General features: G+C 39.3%; 2 protein-coding genes and 1 non-coding gene across 3 annotated transcripts; 2 read left to right on the top strand and 1 right to left on the bottom strand.

The window, feature by feature from the left end:
* Positions 1-5,753: 5,753 nt before the first annotated feature.
* Positions 5,754-14,325, top strand: gnl3 (guanine nucleotide binding protein-like 3 (nucleolar)). Its single transcript, XM_037679656.1, has 15 exons — positions 5,754-5,853; positions 6,013-6,071; positions 6,193-6,333; positions 6,463-6,582; positions 10,122-10,193; positions 10,271-10,406; positions 10,536-10,639; positions 10,980-11,130; positions 11,238-11,325; positions 12,127-12,304; positions 12,386-12,528; positions 12,716-12,852; positions 13,003-13,130; positions 13,308-13,371; positions 13,452-14,325. Exons 1-15 carry the CDS (start codon positions 5,841-5,843, stop codon positions 13,550-13,552), a joined length of 1,635 nt encoding a protein of 544 aa, XP_037535584.1. The 5' UTR covers positions 5,754-5,840; the 3' UTR covers positions 13,553-14,325.
* LOC119412919 lies at positions 10,729-10,851 on the top strand. Its single transcript, XR_005186946.1, has one exon. It is a non-coding gene; the product is annotated as a small nucleolar RNA SNORA47 (small nucleolar RNA).
* Positions 14,326-15,228: 903 nt separating the features above from the next.
* Positions 15,229-19,169, bottom strand: glt8d1 (glycosyltransferase 8 domain containing 1). The gene is made up of 9 exons (XM_037679654.1): positions 19,154-19,169; positions 18,974-19,072; positions 18,646-18,856; positions 18,443-18,560; positions 18,292-18,376; positions 18,049-18,161; positions 17,802-17,968; positions 17,594-17,706; positions 15,229-15,512 (listed from the first exon to the last, which is right to left on the bottom strand). Exons 1-9 carry the CDS (start codon positions 19,167-19,169, stop codon positions 15,334-15,336), a joined length of 1,101 nt encoding a protein of 366 aa, XP_037535582.1. The 3' UTR covers positions 15,229-15,333.
* Between the last annotated feature and the right edge of the window lie 145 nt (positions 19,170-19,314).

Raw genomic sequence — 19,314 nt, 5'->3', positions numbered from 1 at the left:
AAACGAAAAAAATACTGTATATTTCAGACTATAAGGCACTTAAAATCCTTTAATTTTCTCAAAAATCGACAGTGAGCCTTATAATCTGGTGCACCTTATGTGTTAATTCTGGTTGTGCTTACTGACCGATTTTATGTGGCACAACTGAACAATGTTGAGAGCTATTGTGAATGAGTTGAATAAAGTTTTACTTATCTGACTGTTTTATTTCGCTTATTGTGCCTTATAATCTGGTACGCCTTATGCATGAAAACAGACCTGTTCATTAATATTTCGCCTTATAATCTGGTGCACCTTATAGTCTGAAAAATAGGGTAATAACTTAAAGGGTAGCTGAAAGTTTATTTTTCAAACATGCCCTTGTAGATTTGCTGCTATGTTTTGGGTCATTTTCCTGTTGCGTGACCATTTTTTGATCAAGCTTTAGCTGTTTGACAGTTAGCCTCACGTTTCTTTTTAGAATACTTTGCAGAGGAATAAATGGTTGACTCTGTAACTAAATAACTCAACAAGGCTTACTTTGAGTATTGCTCTAATTTGACCAACACAACCCTTCAACCTGCTAAGTGAAGCCTGTAGGCTCTGAGATGGTGCTCTTGTGTATTTCTGCCATGTTTTCCACTTGAAAATATCATTTATTTCTGTAAAATGATGTAAATGACCTTATAATCTTTTCCAGAATGATAGGCTGCAACAGTTGCTTCTGTAAGACCATTGCTGATGTCTTTCCATTTTGACGTTGTGTCACCACACACACACCTGTGTGCTCCAGAATAGTACACTTCCCAAACCCCTGCTTTTAGAAGTAATCACAAGATGATCGTCACATGATTCAGTGCATTTGATCAGCAGCACCTGGCTGGTGCTGTCCTCCCTAAACTACGGTGCTTTCTTATAGATGTCATGGTGCTGTTGTTTTTTTTGTTGTTTTTTTTTATCTACAAATGAGGTTAAATTTTAATAAATTTAGAACCAGGTATAGATCAGACCTTTTTGATAATATCCTTTCAAGTAAAACTCTGAGAGTGAAGGAGGGTGTATGTATTTCAGATATCTTTAATTCAGTTCTTTGTCAGAAAAAAACATATTTCAGATATCCAGAAGGACTTTCTTCCAAATTATGTCACTTTTCCCATTTTGCTTTAATAGAGTGTTGTATTTGTACACAGAAGTTGGAGTTCCTAATGTCCAAGACAGGAGAAAAGCAACTGGATCATCTCTCCAAGTACGAAATTCAACTTAGAAAGCTTCAAGTTCCTGATTAGCATCAACCTCAAAATCCAATATGTACTGCTGCCTGCACATAAAAAGGCAAAAAACTTTTAATTTTTACTTCTGTCTGTTTCTAGCTCATTAAATTGGTCAGAAAAATAGTACTTTATGATTTTTATTAGAAAACGCGTTACTATAGTGTCTAAATGCTGACAAATGCATTAGCTTGTACTGATATGAGGAGTTAGCCTAGTATTTATTATATTAATAAAATATACATTTTGAAATATTTGTAATGTTTCTAGTCATCTTTCCGATTACTGAAGTCTGAAATAAATACAGGATTTCTTAGATAATATTTTTATATTTAAAATTAAAGTTGAAAGGTATTAGTAGAAAACATTTTTGTTCTTTAAACATCTAAAATGAAGCACGACAAGTGTTGATAACACTCTAAATGTTTTAAACCTTGATTCTTTCTGTGGGATTTCTAATTCAGATAGCCACAAAGTTAATTTAAGAACATATTCATATTTATCTGAAGCTAAAAGTCCAGTGCACATGAACTGAAGAGGGATTTGTCCAAAGAAAAATGTCGCTTGCGCAGCCTGAAATGTTGATTTTCAGTTAATAATTTCAATATGATTATCTGCTTTGAAGTGCCTGTGTAACTATGATAAACCATCTCAGAATATAAATCAGCCTCCTCCACCAGTGAGGTGCCCCCAGACACAGAGATGAGCCGTTGCCTTGACAGTATTTTTGTCAAATGACCATTAGAGTCCATATAGTCCTGGCTGACAGCTACACTGCTCCTGCAGCTTAATGTGACGGTGCTGGCAGAAATTAGTCCTGGCTGCATGTGCAGAATCTGAAATAATTGATCCCCAGGTGTGTGGATATGTAAAGAATCCCCATCTGAAGCGAGACTCTTCACTTTTAAAGATAAGCTAAGTTATCTTGTTGCTAATGCACGGTTCTTCTAATGTTTTGCACTGCACAATACACAATTTGTCACAATTACTTGTCATCTGCTTGTGGGTTTGGGTCTTTTCTTGGGTGTTTTGCATCTCTTTGTAGTTATTCTGCATCTCTTTGTGGCTGTTTTGCATCTCTTTGTTGTTGCCAGCATTCATTTGCAGTGATTCTGTTTCTGATCCATTTGTAGCCCCTCTGTGTTAGAGGTTAGTGTGAATTTAAAATCCTATAGTTAACGTTTCCTGAGATATCCCTATATGCTGCTATAGGCTTAGACTGCTGGAGGACAAATTGTCCACATTTCTTCACCCTGCTGTTGTCTTTGCTTGCTCTCCTCTACCTGTTTGTATTTATTCACCTGGTCCTGCCATTTTGTGTTTTTCTGTTCCTCCTTCCTGTCCTCTCAAACGCCAGCTGCTCATCCTGAGCCTGGTTTTACTGGAGGTTTCTTCCTGTTAAAAGGGAGTTTTTCCTTTCCACTGTCGCCTTTGTGCTTGCTCAGGATGGGAGACCGACAAAGTGTAGATTCAACACAATCTGTTGGCTTCCTTAGATACATAACTTTTACCAACTGATTTTTTTTAATGTATGAGAATGTTTCAGTGTCCTGAGATGACTTCTGGTGTGATTTGGTGTTATATAAATAAACTGAATTCAATTGAATAGAATAGTGTGTCAAACATGACGGCCCATGTTTGACACGCACTGTGACTGTGACATGTTAAATTAAAAAAGGTTGATGTAGTCTGATATATTAGGCTAACAGTAAAACTGCACCATGTCATCCATCTCTGATGATTTAATAACAGGGAGATAAACTTGTTGAGCTGGTTGTCATTCTTGTCATGCGAACACCCACTGATCAGAAACGTTAAGCAACCTCAACGTTTAACATCAGTTTCAGACGAGACCAAATAAGGTTTGAAATTAAAGATAACAGGTTCAATTTTTTTTGTTTCCGTCTTGTGTTTTAAAGAAATAATGATGAATTTGTAAGTACAAAAACTCTTTCAACAACTCAGTTAGTTTTGAATTTGACAAACAAAGTGTGTATTTATGTGTAAAGCTTTCTTCTTCCTAAGCACAAATATAATTAGACAAATGATGACTCAAAAACTGTTTATGAACAGGTGCGTGCCAGTCCCTCCATGTGTTTTTTTATTGAAGCAGGTGAAAGGTATGGAGAGAATTTCAAGTGTTGCATTTTAAAGCCATTCTCAACGGAGACGAATAAAACAAGCAGAAACAAAACAGGTCCATCAAACGAACTGTAAAACTTTTTAAAGAAAAATAATCAGGTGCTCTCTCAGAAATATTATGAATTACCTCATGAGGTTGGAAGCATTAAAATAAGAATATGCACAGCTGATAACTGTGGTGGATGACAGCAGGGTCTTTGTTTGGAGGAAAGAAATCTTTATACATGTGCTGCACACTTAGGTCACTGTTTTATGAAATTGTTATGCACTGGTAGATTTTGTTCCATCAAACTGTGTTGTTCTGAAATACAGTAACTCTACAACATGTTTATAGCTCACATTTAAGCACATAAATGGTAAAAATAAAGCACATCCTCTTTCACGTGTAAAGTGTTACATATTGAAACATGATAAAAACGTTTTTACCAGGTTCTAAAAGTCTTCAAGTGTCCAAAAACATGCAACAGATCCCATCATGTGTCTCTTTATTATACAAAATCAATGCCAAAATGAAAAGGTTGTGTGAAAAACAAAGATCACCCTTGTTGTTTTCAAAGGATTTAGAGAGACAGTAGCTGCTGATCAAATGCACTGAATTAACTGGTCACCATCAGTGAATTAACTATAATAACAGGAGTTTTGTGGGAGTTCAGCTCTATCCAGCTTCCTGCAGTCTCAAGATGGCACCAACAAGCCACACCTGTGTCTGTGGACCATCTCCTTGATGAGCTGCAGGAGTACAAAAGGCTGCAGAGGACCTCCAGTTGCCGCTGGCGTGTTACATGCCTAACGGTAGTTGCGTTATTACCTGATGAAAGATAAACGTGTGCTCCTTTGTGTTTTCAGCATTTGCTTCTGCTGCCTTCCTGTTCCTGGATTCCCACTGTGTGACCTCAAGCTCCATTGTGACTTCCTTATCTGTCTCCTTGCCTTCCATCCACCTGCCTACCTCCACCTGGAACTGTCCTCGGACGTCTTCCTTTTGCTTTTGCTCCCTGGAACCATTGGATCACGTGCTCCTAAACCACAAAACCTTGTGTATGAAAGAAAAGCATTATTATTCACCATTCTTCAAGTTGTCCATGTTAAACCTTCTCCTTGCTCCTCGGGGTTCCAGTCCCTCCCCGTGCACGTTGCTGATATTATCACTTGTAAATAAACACTGTTAAACTTTTACTTGGTCTCAAAATCTCTTCAGTCCATATTCTCTGGGTATTCCGTTAAACGTTACAAGTTTTGTGGCTCTGTAGCATTCAGTTGTGTGTTAGCACAATGCCAAGGAGAAAAGTCAACATTGAGCTAACAGAAGTTACTGTCCATCAGTCCACGAAGGGTTAAAGGTTATTTCCAAACAATTTGGAGTCCACCATTCTAGAGTATGAAAGATTGTTCACAAGAGAAAAATATTACAAACAGCGGCAATCTTCCCAAGAGGACATCCCAGGAAATTCACCCCAGATCAGAGTCTGATCAGACTGCAATGCTGAGGGCAATGACAAAAACTCCATCTCTACAGGCCTCCTCAGATCACCGAAGCACTCGCAAAACTGAAAATGATGAGCATCACCTTGGTACACCCTGGACAGGTCTCCAGTCCATCACAGGGACACTGAGACAACCATTCACACTCTCACCTAAGGACAATTTAGTTACCAATCAGCCTAACGTGCGTGTTTTTGGTCTGTGGGAGGAAGCAGTACCAGGAGAAAACCCACACATGCATGGAAAGATCATGCAAACTTCACCCAGAAAGGCTGGGATTTGAACTGATGACCTTCTTGCTGAGAGGCAGCAGCACAACTAACTGCGCCACCGTGCCACCAGGATTATTAATGTAGGGAAGGTGAAGGTGAATACTGTGAAGATTAGCATGTTGTGGTGTTTTTGGTCAAACACCATACCAATTTATGGCGGTAATGCACCAAGAAAAACGAAGAAGAAAAACAAGACAACTCAAGAAGAAGAAGGTGGCGCCGTGTTGCCAGACATTCGGAATCGTTTTTTTTGATAGTATAATTTTATGATATGATGATTGCCATCTTATTTGTAAAAAATAAAAATAAAAAATCTGTATGCCTTTTTATAACTGTTGTTGTTGTCGCTGTTGTCATCATTCTTTGCTGAAATCAGGTCTCTTGTAAATGAGTCCTCGAGGCTCAATGGGATTTACCTGTCTAAATAAAGGTTGAATGAAATTTTCTTCCATTCACTTTTCATTTTATATGTGTTTTTATGATTGTCTGCTGCTGTCGGTGCCTCATCTGTGTTTGTTCAAAACAGGTTTCTCTTGAACCGGTAAATGAGTTCTCGAGAACTTTATAGCTAAAGATTAAATATTTCGTCATTTCCTTTCTGGCAACCCGAACGCAACTTCCTGACGGAAACGGAAACTTGTACCATTCTCCACGTGCGGTAGCATTTCAGCCACATTGGCGTGTTCTAGGCTGTACGATGAGACGACCAAGTAAGTGTTGTATAAATAAATAAAATTATGAGTTCTTTTTTTTTAGCTTTTATAATAATATGCAGGTCTTTTGAACGGTGGCGTAGCGAGCAGAAGCTTGCTAACGTCACGAGCTTCTCCCCTAGCTAACCTTCAGTTAACCGAACGTGTCTTCTTCAGAGTTAAAGAAAGCCAGCAAGCGGGTCTCCTGTGCCAAACGGTACAAAATACAGAAGAAGGCAAGTGGCTTTTCTTTAATTTTTCCTATTTTTGTGCATAAATCTGTGGACATACTTTTTTTTTTTTGAAATACTAGTATAAGAGAAGATGGTTACTCATAGTCTTATTTAATCTGAATAGGTCCGGGAGCATAACAAAAAGCTAAAGAAAGAAGCTAAGAAGAAAGGAGTTCAGAAACGAGTGAAGAAGGACCCGGGAGTGCCCAACAGTGCTCCTTTTAAGGAGGAGGTCCTCAGAGAGGCCGAGCAAAGGAGGCTACAGGTGCGTTTCATACCAACACCTGCTGCACCCTGGCTTTGGAGGGCGGTGTTGAGAGTTGTCAGGCCTGATGTGGACACTGGCACTTCACAGATGTGTTTTTATTGTTATTATTAATTTTGCATTTCTTAGCTTGAAGAAGAAAATGAGAGAAAACGACAAGCCAAAAAGGAGGAACGAGCCCAGAAGAGGAAACAAGAGAAGGAGGCTGCAACTAAAGAGACAGAACCTAAAGCCAAGAAGACCCGAAAGGTAAAAAACATCAACTCTTCAGTCTTTTTTTTTTTTATACCAGCTGAAATTTTATGGACGGTAATTGTTTCTAGTTTTAAAATTACCGTGCTCTTTCTTTTATCAGCTGTACTTTTTAGCAAACTGCACAGATTTGTAAAGACAATGCAAAGTTTTGCAAACACTCATGATTATTTTGGAGATCCAAGGAAATGGAGCATTTGAAAAAGATTTAAACATTTTTACTGCTTGAGTCACCAGCTCCTTAACAAAGGTATATTTAAGTTTGGTTTAGTAATATAATTATCACAGTCGATGCTTTACCTGCAGTACACAAGTACCGGCGTTTGCTGTTACTTAATACGTGTAGAAAAAGATTTCATGCAGCTTTAGGTTGCATGAGATGCTTCGATGTGCAGCTAAATTCAGATACAGATTAAACTCACCCCCCTCCACTGAAGAGTCATTAGGATCAAAGCCGAGACTTGGATGCCTTTTGTTCACCGTGGTGTAATTTCTGAATTGGTCACAACGGTGAAGGGAGTCTATTCAATCTCTGTTACTCTAAATCTACACCAGCTGTTACAGTTTTGGAAGGTTTAAGAAAAAATCTCAAACCCCAGTTTAAAACGCAAGTTCGCCTGGTTTCTCTTTCAAATAGGGGCGCACCAATTATCAGCCCTGATTTACTTGTTTTTGGGAGATCGGCCGATACTTGAGAAGCCGATTTTACCGATTTATTGGTAGCTTTAACAACAATTATCTAAAAGTTTGTATTGTTTCTAGGATATTGTTCAAGGGTGTTTTTCAGGAAAATAAGATGGAAAATCGAAGGTTCGTTCATTGTGATCTTATAACACCTGACAGTGTTGCTTATAAAACAAAATCGGAATTGGCAGGTCGGACTTTTTAGTGATCTATCGGCCAGAAAACTGCAATCGGTGCGCCCCTAGTTTCATAACTTTGAGGTTTCTCTATTTCTACTAACGTCTTGTAACGTCTTCACTTCAGCTCACTCACAAACGTCAAGGTTTCTTTGTCATTCGCATCACATGTACCACATGTGATGCGAATGACATCGTGTGCACAGGGTCCCAGTTACATCCAGCAAACGTATAAATTGTAAAACGGTAATAAGATCTAAAGTATGAACTAAGAATATGCTAAATACTTTATAGTGCCGAAGAACAGCAGCACGAACATGAGTCTGTGTGAGCAGACGAGTACGAGTGAACACAGCAGCATGAAATAAATCAGCAGCATGAGATCAGCAGTATGGATCAGCAGCACACATCAACAATCAAGTGTCATTGCAGTGATATTTTTTCACAATGGTCATCCTGATTAGGGATTCATAAGTCTTAACAGCTTCTAAATGTAATTTCTTCCAAGCATGAAAATGTGCTTGAGATAAATTTGAGTAAAAACAAGACGTATCGGAGCCAGACAAAATATTTTTGTGTGCAGCTGGTCGTGACAAGTTCTCAGAAACGATCTGTAAAGAGCAACACTGGCTACAAATCTTCATTACCATCACTAACGCTGAGCGTCGCCGAGATCCTCTGACACAACCACAGCTAAGGTTACGTTCATATCAAACGTGGTTCAAATCTGATTTATGTATTTATTCATTTTATGTTTTGCCCTTATTCAACCCGTATCAGATTTATTTTCATCGCGGTCTGAAAGTGACATTTATTTATTTCCCCTCAAAGCTGACCCAGGTCTTTTTCCTAAGTCGTACTTAATCTGATCCTTTTCCAATGTTTTTCAAAGCGACTGCAGTCTGAACGATCAGGTCTTATTTTGTCAGACTTTTACGTCAGTGAGGGAGGGAGGGGTAAACGGGTCAATCCAAGTATTAATATTGATGCCAACCTTGTGCCGTTTAAATCTCAGACATTGCAGGTCTTCAACTACAGAACAAAAGTCCAGTTTCTTCGTCTTCTTTTAATTTCCTTGTCCTGGACGACTGAGAATCTACAGCAACATGTGATACTGATGTTGGTGTCGGACCGTATTGATATTAACGTGATGGGATCGTTACTCGAGTTTGTTTTTACCTTCAGTATGTCGCCCCAATCCAAAAACTGCAACGCTGTACTGGAGGAGCTGTCAGAAAGCAAGATTTAATACAAACATTGGACCACGCAATCATGCAGGAAATTATTTAATCGGTTCTGATAGTAGAAAAACTTCAGACTCGCACATGTTAATGTGGAGCATCCATATGTACTTACGACATCACGTTTTCTTCTGTGCATATGAGTCGCCTCAGTCAACGGTTCGCATTTCATTGATAATGTAAACGACTACACAAAAAAAGAAAGAAAAAATCTGACGTGTGATCGTAGCCTAATGGATCAGAAACGAGGTTGATGGTTTTCAGTAATTTATTGCTTATTCCTTTTACAAATTACCGGTAGTGCCATTTTAAATGAATTTGTTTACGTCGTCGTCTTGTGTCTTTTACGTTTTGTCTGGTGTAAAGCACTTTGTGTTGCACACGGCTGTGTGAAAGGTGCTTTGTAGATGACGTTTGATTAGTTTTACCAAAATGACTGCAGACATCACCAGTATGGTTGTAACGACTCTACCGGAGTATAAAACGTCTACTTCTATATAATTATGGGCGATTTTTATTTATTTGTCTTTTCTACAAAAATATTTAACTTGAAATCGCGGCTGCAGTAAATCTTGTCAGTGAAAACACAATGTTTGATTGATCTCATAGGAAAACAGGTTTTACAATCATTAAGGAATAATAAAACATTGATTGTTTAAAAAAAAATCTCCAGCCATATTAGAAGCATGCATGCTTTTTTAATGTTGAAGTGCAGAAAACCGCAGAAGATGGCCAAGATTATTTTAGTGAGAGCACAGTAGTCCCTCATTTATTGCGGGGGATCTGTACCCTGAAGCCCCGCGATAAGTGAAAAATCACGAAGTAGAAATAGTCAGCATGTCATGATCTCAGCTCTCTGCCTCCGGCTGCACTCTTGGCCACGCCCACTTCTCCGCTGCAGGAGGAAGCTTCTCCTTCAGGTGTGGGCTGCACAAATGTGCAGCAGGTGCTAAATAATTTAAACAGATTAATTTTAAATAAAAATTTCATGCATCAATCATCCAGTTGTGTCCTTTCCAGTCTTATTTTGGAAAACCACGATGGAGCGAGTCTGCGAAAAACGAACCGCGAAGTAGTGAGGGACTACTGCATTTTAAAAATTGCAGGCGCAAGAACACAAACGTTGAGTTTTCATCTCGAAGCACAACTACTTTTAAATTAGCTTGTCGCTTTTTGTTTTTCTGTCAAGAAAAGGGTCAAATTTGAGATTGAACTGTTTTGGGAGCTGTAGCTCCTACAATCTGACTTTACTGAGCTCAAAATGCTTCATTCATTGTTTTTCTTACAGAATAAAGCCAGTTAGTAAACCTCAGAGTTGCTAAACTCAGTAAATTAAACGATTATTTTATTTTATTTTTTTGCAGCTTGCACCAGCTTTGCTTTTGAAACATTTGCTTGCATTTTAGTGACGGCAGCTTCTGTTTTTATTTCTCAGGATAAAACAGGAGATAAACCAACGGCCCCAAACAAAAACTCTAAACAGTTCCTTTGTGCTCAACTAAACAAGGTAAGAAAGTACATGAGTCAGTGGGTTATACTGAATAAATGTAGATTTACTCATTGTTTTTTTTTAATCTCTTGTAGGTTATCGATGCGTCCGATGTTGTAATAGAAGTCCTCGACGCTCGAGACCCGCTGGGAAGCCGGTGTCCACAGCTAGAGGAGGCCGTGCTGCTGGGGGGAGGCAACAAGAAATTACTTCTGGTTTTAAACAAAATTGGTAAAATGGACAAGAAAATCCTGCAAATATGAAACTTTTATTTTAGAAGAGGGAAAAAAAATAGTTTAGGTTTGACGCATGTAATCGGGTATTTCTGAGTTTTTGGACTTTCTGTATTCTGTGCTGCAGATCTGGTACCTAAAGAAACGGTGGAGACATGGATGGAGTGTTTACAAAAGGAGCTTCCAGTTGTGGCGTTCAAAGCATCATCACGGATCCAAGACAAGACGGAGGTAAGAGGTGCATTGTAAACCTCTGGGATTGTAACAAAATAAAAAGAAGAAATCTGCATTTTTTATTTTTTTGTGCCATCGTTGTGATGTGGAGGACTGAGAATGTTGATCAGCTGATCTCATGCTGCTCCAACAGGTTACTCCTCCAAGAGTAATTAACAAACCACACAGTCAAGTCTCTCTGACATGTGCAGAGCTGATGGGTGTGTTTGTGGATCATTTAACAGATTTCACCAAAATACTAATAAATGCAGCAATCAGTGTGAGCTTCATCTTTTTGAAATGTTCTGTTATTAAAAACAGTTTTATGACTTAAGTTGTGCTGTTCTGTGGTCTTCAGGGAGCCAAAAAGAGAAGAATAGTCCCCTCAAATGAAGTCCTGGACAAGTCCAGGGGAGCAGCCAGCCTGGGGGGTGTTCGTCTCTCAGAGTTGCTGACAAGTTATGCTGCGAAGACGCAAAACGAAGCTGCGCTCAAAGTTGGCGTAGTCGGTAATCATGGATTTTATTTTCTTTATAACGATGTGACGCGTTTAGAAATGGTTGTCGTTTCCAACCTTATTACATCGGATAAATTGGTATTTCCCCATCGTCCACAGGTTTCCCCAACGTTGGGAAGAGCAGCCTCATTAACAGCTTGAAGGGAATGCTCGTGTGCCATCTTGGGGCTAGCAGAGGAACCACAAAGTGAGTAAAAACTTGTGTAAACAACTTTCTAAGTTATATTGTTGTTTGAGGCAGCTGTGGATGAGTGGTTGGAGCAGTCGTCCTCCAATGGGAGAGTTGGAGGTTCAATTCCACCAGTAATCGCATGCCGAAGTGTCCCTGGGCAAGACTGAAATCCCCCATCCATTGCCTCCAATGTGTGTCCCATCCGTGTATGAATGTGATAAAGCGCTGATTAGTCTTTTTATAGATTAGGCCTGTTATTATAACAAATGTTGCTGGGCGATTAATTGTCTCAGAAATTATTGCGATAAACGATAATATTGCTTGAAATTTGACAATAATTAGTAATGTCAAATTTAAAAAGAAATGTTGGTTAATTTTTGTGTGTGGTACCTTTTTTGACCACTAGACGACAGTATAAGACTGTTTCAACCGAAGGATGGATAGTGAGGGAGCGAGCAGCGTGACTCTCTAAGAAAAATGGGAGTTAAAATGGATTTTAAAGAGAAAGGGAGGGGTCAGTGAAGAGCACCGGAGTTGAGCCTTTTGTCGTCCAGTGTCTCCAGTCGAAAAAGAGACACGAAACGATAAAGCCGATAAATGAAAATGGGGTCGATAACTTTCATTTATCGTGCGATTAATTGATTTATTGGTTATTGCGACAGGCCTAGTACAGATCTAGTAGAGTGCTGTATGAATGGGTAAGTGAGGGCGTGCATTGTGTTGTAAAGCGCTGCAAGTATCTTGATTTGATGGAAAGGTGCTATATAAGTACAGTTTGTGCATTTCAATGTTCTTTATTCTTTCTCTCTACATCAGAACTATGCAGGAAGTGCACCTCTCCAAACAAGTGAAGTTGATCGACAGCCCAGGAGTGGTGGCCTCGTCGTCCAACCCCCAAGTCTCTCTGACTCTGAGGAGCTTGCAGGTGGAGGAGGGTCACCTGAGCGTGCTGGATGCTGCCAGGACTCTGCTTAAACAGTGCGATCAGAGCCAGGTAGGAGCAGCTGCCACCACGCAGCAGGCGGGAGCTGATCATGGATGAAGATCCTGGCGTGACGTCGTTTTCTTGTTCCAGATCATGCTTCAGTACAACGTCCCCGACTTCAGAAACTCCCTGGAGTTCCTGACCCTGTTCGCTAAGAAACGTGGGTACCTGCAGAAGGGTGGAGTTCCCAACACGGAGCAAGCAGCCGTTACGTTTCTCTCCGATTGGACGGGGTGAGTGAACGCACGGGCAGGAGTGGGGGGGCGTTGGTGAGGAAATGAAGACACAAGTGGAAATCTGGATTTGATTCTGAAGACTTGTAATCCAACTCTGATCCAAACACCAACTGCAATTAATGCTGTGTGACATGTTCAGCTTTTGTTAGTGGTTTCATAAACGTTTGTTTTGGGGTCCTCGCAGAGCCAAACTAAGTTACCACTGTCGGGTGCCGCCCAACTACAGCCCCCCTCCCTACATGTCTGACGCCGTGGTCACGGAGATGCGTGCAGGCTGGGATCTGAACAAAGTCAAGTTAGGAAACGTGGAAACACTAAAAGGTACCAGTGGTGAAATTTCATCTTTAAACAGTATTTTCCTTTTTAATCAACATTTTGTTCGGGGGCAGCGTTCCCTGCACTCGTAGTATAGACGGTTTAATGGCATCTCCTGATCTCTTCCACGTTTTAAAATTCATTTTCTCTCCATAGGTTTTAAATTTCCACACCAGGCCAGCAGCATACACTTCACGTCCAAAGGGCCGACGGCAGGTTTGCTGAGCGCGTCTGAAGAAACGGCTGCGACAGAGGACGAGGTGCAGCAGAACGAGAACATCGAGGTAACTCCACATGGACAAGTGCTTAAAATAAAAAGTGCTTGTGGAAATGAGGACAAAAAGTGCAAGTCTCGATTTTGTTTGTGAAGACTTCTAATCCAACTCTGATCCCCGCTGACTTCGTTTAATCGCTGTAACTTGGAGAAAGCTGGAGTTTTAACAAACGTCTTTGTCTCACAGCCTCAACAAACCGAGGACTCGTGTGAGGTAGAACTCAAGAAACCCCATAAAACATCCCATAAAGGTATATTTAAACAAGAAAAGAAATAACTTGCGCATAAGTTGTCTGGATTAGTTTAATATGTGGTTGTTTTTTTTTTGCAGAAAATCCCAACAAGGTGAAATTTCAGTCTTTCCCCATCGACATCAGCCTCTCTACAGTTACCACAGATGATGCTTATGACTTCAACACGGATTTTAAATGAGCTCTTCCTTCACTCTCATTTAATTTAAATAAAAGGTGTTTTTCCATTACATTGGAGCAGTTAGGGATCAAGATTTTCCCTATTTTAAGTTGCATCTAGTACAATATACGTAATATTAGTACCTTGTGTTGCTGTTTTATCAGTTGAAGTCCCAAACGAGACAGACTGATAGGATGATACAGAAACATACATCATCTATGCAGCAGCATCTTCCACACAAAATGATGTTTTGTAAAACAATGTCTTTTTTTTTATTGTGCAAACACGTATATGATGCTAAATTATTAAGCAGAGTTTTTATACTCAGACTGGCAGTATTTGGGGTCATAAGCCTTTGCTGCAGTTTTGTTGAAGCTGAAACATTTGGGAACTGCTGCCTCAGTCAGTAATCTGATTATTAAACTTCTGTACTGGAAGTCTTTGTGTCACAGCTTCAGTGTTTATTGTATTTGCAGCATCAAATATAATTGAGCGACAGGCAGCTGACCTTGCCTGTGGTGTTGGGTACTTTCTGCTGAGGATGTAGAACCGTGCTCTCGTGTAATGGAAACCTGCCATTAGATACATGAAGATGCAGAGTCACCATCAGGATACATATTTCAGTCTGCTGGTCCTGTTCAGTTCACAAGCCCCTGTAAACCTGAAGACCATCGGACGAAACGCCTCGTACAGACTTCACTTTGAACAATATTCTGACAGCTGTTCTGGGGCAGTTCATTCATGACAGTTGTGTAAATATCCATCGTCTACTTTTTAAAAAAAGATGTTTGTCTAAAAAAATCATTTGGAAGCTCTAAATGCAGAGTACTGTATATAAATGACCTGTACATGAAATAAAACGTTTTTTGTTGTTAAAACCATGTTAGAAATTGGTGTACAGTACAAGAAAAGTTGCAGTTTTTAGACACATTTAGGAAACGAAGTAAAAGAAACACCATTTTTATTTGATTTATTGTACCAAAAAAAAAAAAGTACAACTCTGTAAGTGGTAAAAAAAAAAACTTGTGCAATCTGAATACATAACATTTGGTTAGAAGCATGCTTTAAAAAAACCCACAGTTCAGAGGTTTAATGATCATTTACAACATGAAAATGAGTAAAAACGTAATTGAGCATTTCAGGGGAGGTAAATGAGCAAATCACTGAAAATTCAAGGACATTAGTGTAACGAAGTCTTTTGACCAAAGTGACCTGAAGCAGATATAAACCGGCAGCATTAACATCTCCGTTTACACAGAAACGTACGTTTCTAAAGACAATTTAACGAACTACATTGAGTTCTTGGTGCTTTAATACAGATTAAAATACCAAAGAGACTATGGAGTTTGTATTTCTGCTCATTTAGGAATAAATGTTTTGTAGCAGCTGCAGAGCCTGGAATGATGCACCAAAAAGTGTAGACGTTTAATATACAAGTTTATAATTACAATTTCTAAATTGGACTGAACGTCAAGGTGCTTGTGCTTAGACCTTTTTAAAAAATGTATTTGTTTTACAAGGATGAAATGTACACACACCCTGTGTTAGTCACTCCCCTGAACATGATCCAAGATTTTAAAAACTTTAAGGCAAAAAACTGAATGAGGAAAATGTTTCAGTGGTTTTGTCAAAATTGTTGGAAATGTAAATTTAAAAAAAGCAAGACTAAAATATGCTTTAAAAAAAAAAAAGGGTCCAAAAATATTTAAAAACTTCACAAATCCAGAGGATGACGGATCAAATCACTGGCAAAGACTTTTTAGTTCCTGAGGCTGAGCTGGTCCAAATGTTCCTGAAACAGTTTAGTCTGAATGTCTTCGCGTGGGATGAAACTTCCCCGTAGGGTCAGGAATAAACCACTTGTCCCACACGTCGGAAAAAGACGACGCTCTCCCCCAGGGCTTGTAATGTCCGTTCCAGTGGAGGAGTTTGGCAGCTTTCACAAACGGGGGGGAATAGCGGTTTCCAGCTCCTGTAGTGCCTGAAAAAGTGTTAATTTTGTTATTCAAAGCAGCCGAATTACCTTAAAACACTCCGGTTAATTTTAGTTAACTGCAGTCGGCCACAATCTAATTAATTAAATTTTACTTACCGGTAAGTATGAGAATGTTCAATTTAAAGGTAAGTCAGTAAACTTGTGAGCAACACGTGCATCACTTGGGTTCAGTTCCAAACACTAGATTAAAAGCAGTGCTGTAGTCTACATTTTTGTACTGGGTATACTGTGCTTAGAAACCGAAGTACACAGGCTAGTACAATGTAATCAATTTATTTTGATGTTTAAGCATATTGAACATTTCAAAATTTCTCTGATGCTTATATTTAAATGAACAAACTTTGTACAATAGTTGGCTTTGTATTTAAAAAAAAAACAACAAAGCAAAATATGTTCAAGTATTAAGTAGTAAGTACTAGACCTGTCGCGATAAACAAATCAATTAATCGCATGATAAATGAAAATTATCAACCTCATTTTCATTTATCGGCTTTATCGTTTCTTCGTGTCTCTTTCTTTCTACTGAAGACACTGGATGACAAAAAGATCAACTTCGGTACTCTTCACTGATCCCTCCCTTTCTCTTTAAAATCTGTTTTAACAATCCAAAATTGCGTTTTTAAGCTACGAGCTAAGCTAACAGGCCGAACTCGGGGGGGGGGGGGGGAGACCTTCGTCTTGTCGAAGCTCCAAAATTCACGGTTGAAGCCTTCGTGTAAAACGTTGTTTTTCTCTGCAAAAAGAAGCTGAGAACTTGTTTACTGATGCTTTGTGTGAAAAATGCTATGCTAAAGAGCTCAAACCGCACCGAGCGTCCGCCATTTTGAGAACCAAAAAAAAAGGAAGAAGAGACAGCCCATGTCACGTCAAGGGGCCTCCCTCCCATTTTTCTTAAAGAGACACGCTGCTCGCTCCCTCACTATCCAACCTTGGATTCAAATAGTCTTAGACTGCCATCCAATGCTCAAAAAAAAAGTAATGCACTCAAAACAAACCAACATTTCTTCTTAAATTTGACAATAATTACTAATTATTGTCAAATTTCAAACAATATTTTAGTTTATCGCAATAATTTCTGAGACAATTAATCGCCCATCAAAATTTGTTATCTTGGCAGGCTTGGAAAGTACTGAAGTATTAATTATACAAAAAAAATAATAGGTTGAACCAACTTAATGCGTCTATAAAATGTTCTAAATGTGTTAATGACACAAGCCCACGTATCATTACCAATGATACATGGGCTCATATCACTCGGCACTTGTACGTGGGTATACTGAAATTCCAAAGCTTTTCTAGTGTGTATACTCTGTTTGCCCGCGTATCACACAGACTACACCACTGATTAAATGGTTAAAAAAAAAATAGTTAGCAGCTACGTGTCAAACTTCAGAGACAACCTGAGAAACAACAAACAAAGCTAAGAAGCTGTGGATTCAAGTAATTTTAGACAACACCGAAAAACTGACAGCTTTTACTTCGGTGGAGGTTTTATGGCGGCATATTCTTATTTATTACAAGAAATAAAACTCAGCTCTGCAAAATGCTCATTAGCCATATCATTTGTTGCATCTTACACGTTACTTGGAGTTAATAAATACAGAGTGAAGATAAAACCCTGATTTAAATGATGGTTAATAAACCGCTCGTGCTGTTTAACAAAGCTTCGAGACGATGTGTATGTTGGTGAAGTTGACTTTTAGAGATTCATTTAGCTGCAAAACAGTCAACGGCTTTACTGGTAGTAAAGATTTTACTGTAAATGGATATTGCCTACAATGTTGATTAAATTGCACGTAAAGTTTAAACTTCTAGATACACATAATGCAAGTTTAGAGATTAATGGATAATTCTACAGCTGGTCAGCTCACTGAATTATTGTGGTTTTTTTTGTTAGCTACTTTGGATCTCCAAGTATTTGCTCTTGTGCAGTAGAAGTATTTGTAATGGGTCAATAATATACAAAGTAGAGCGATTTTTATTAAGATGTGAAATTTAACGACATATTAAAAAAAATAAAAATCTTAGTTCTTCTGAGTTTCCATCAGGAATAAGCCAGAACTCACCGAGGTGTCTCACATGCCACAGCGGGTCAATGGAGGAGTGGCGTTTGTAAAAGACGATAAGAAGCGGCGGAGTGGTGACACTTTCTGCAAGGGTTTTACTGTACAGATCTTCTCTGTGGAGGGGAAAAATAAAGGAAGTCCCAAGTTTACATTTCTCTTTAACAGAACGATGCAACGCATCAATGTTTCCCCCGTAGTGGCTACTCACTGAGCGTTGAGCTCCATCCAGTGCTCCAGCTGTTGGGTGATGTTCTGGTTCCTCCACTCAGTCAGGTTCGCAATAATGACCCCCGGGTTGAAGGAGCATGTGTTGGCCCTCATCCCCAGCTTCTTCACCGATTCCTTCTTAAAGTCGAGGAATCCGATATAGTTGTTCTAAATTTTAAAATAAATATTAAGCATTGGCATATGTGGTATACCTATTTTCCTAAAAATGCTTTGTAAGGCTTGACCACCTGGTTCCCAGCTCCTCGAATGATGCCTTTAGAAGAAGCGGAGTCGCAGTCTTCAGCGAAGGCAGCTGCATGTCCTGGCTTCAGGTTGGCTTCATAAAGCTCCTGAATGTCTCCTGAGATCCAACAAAAACAACATATGAACTGATTAAATATTTGTCAAGAAAATCTATTTTTCTTATAATTTGATGACAGCACAATGATAAACTGGTTCAATTTATTATTTTAAGTAATTCTCATCTTTACCTTGCACAATGACATCATCATCCAGGTAGATGGCTTTATCTGCCTCAGGTATGAATAAAGGCAAATAAAACCTGGCAAACGTCAACTGAAACGACACAAACAATTAAAAACCAGATGGTTTAGGTGGTTATACCGTTTCCTCTTGTCTTACTGGTTTTGAGGTCTCCGTTGTCTTAAGATCTTTTGGCATCTTCCCACTGAGAAGCTCTTGGTTAAAAATTATTACTTTGTGTTTGACATTTTTCAGCTTTGTCTGACTCAGCCACGTCCTGTTGGTCAAATGTAGACGTGGTTAAATCAGGTTACTTAAAACGTGTAAATGTAATAAGTAAAAAGTTAACATAAACGTCTTGCCTTAGATGATCGACTGTGTCATTGAGGGTCACAATAGTGAAAACCACATTGGATTTACTGTTCTGGTACACACTGTTCATGGCAGCAATCACAGCTCCAAGTCTGTCCTCTGCAGCGGTGATGAGGACGGGGATCTCCTCTCCTTTCCTGTCCAGATCAAGTCCAAGATCTGGAGACAGCTCAGCCTCAAAGGGAAGGACCATCCCAGCATCTGGATGGAGACACACTCATAACTTTTTACATTTTCTGCTTTAATGAGCCTAGATTGTCTGATGAGATGCACACGACAACAAACCACATGATGCGAGGATGTGTAGCACAAAGGTACCTGGGCTTTCTCTGTGTAAGAAGTCGCTGAGGTTGAGGAGGTTTCGCTGAACGATAATAAGGAAGGCCACAGCCACAAGTACGAGGATGAGCACATTCACTGCGCATGAATGGAGAGTTGTTAGTAAGAGCAGTCAGATGTTTTCATTTACAATGTGTGAACAAGGAATAGTTGGCTCACCTCTCCTGAGTGTCATGACAGCATCTACCTTACAACAGCGCTTGGATAAAATAGAAACAAATAAAAAAAAAAAAAATCAGGATGGTTAAAATTCACCGAAGCCGAGTGATGCCCACGGAGTCCCCTAATCTTTGTAGCGTTCCTTCACTGCTGCGTGGCGA

This window comes from Nematolebias whitei, chromosome 7 (assembly GCF_014905685.2).
Source record: "Nematolebias whitei isolate Nwh7 chromosome 7, NemWhi1, whole genome shotgun sequence".
NCBI classification, from domain to species: Eukaryota; Metazoa; Chordata; class Actinopteri; order Cyprinodontiformes; family Rivulidae; genus Nematolebias; species Nematolebias whitei.
This window is presented reverse-complemented; position numbering and strand designations above follow the sequence as displayed.

Coding starts and splice junctions, on each gene's coding strand:
- gnl3 (XM_037679656.1), top strand. Junction 12,305..12,385: donor AACAGTGCGATCAGAGCCAG/GTAGGAGCAGCT, acceptor TTCTTGTTCCAG/ATCATGCTTCAGTACAACGT. Junction 12,853..13,002: donor AAACGTGGAAACACTAAAAG/GTACCAGTGGTG, acceptor TTCTCTCCATAG/GTTTTAAATTTCCACACCAG.
- glt8d1 (XM_037679654.1), bottom strand. Junction 18,561..18,645: donor GACACAGTCGATCATCTAAG/GCAAGACGTTTA, acceptor TTTGACCAACAG/GACGTGGCTGAGTCAGACAA. Junction 15,513..17,593: donor GTGGCATGTGAGACACCTCG/GTGAGTTCTGGC, acceptor ACACTTTTTCAG/GCACTACAGGAGCTGGAAAC.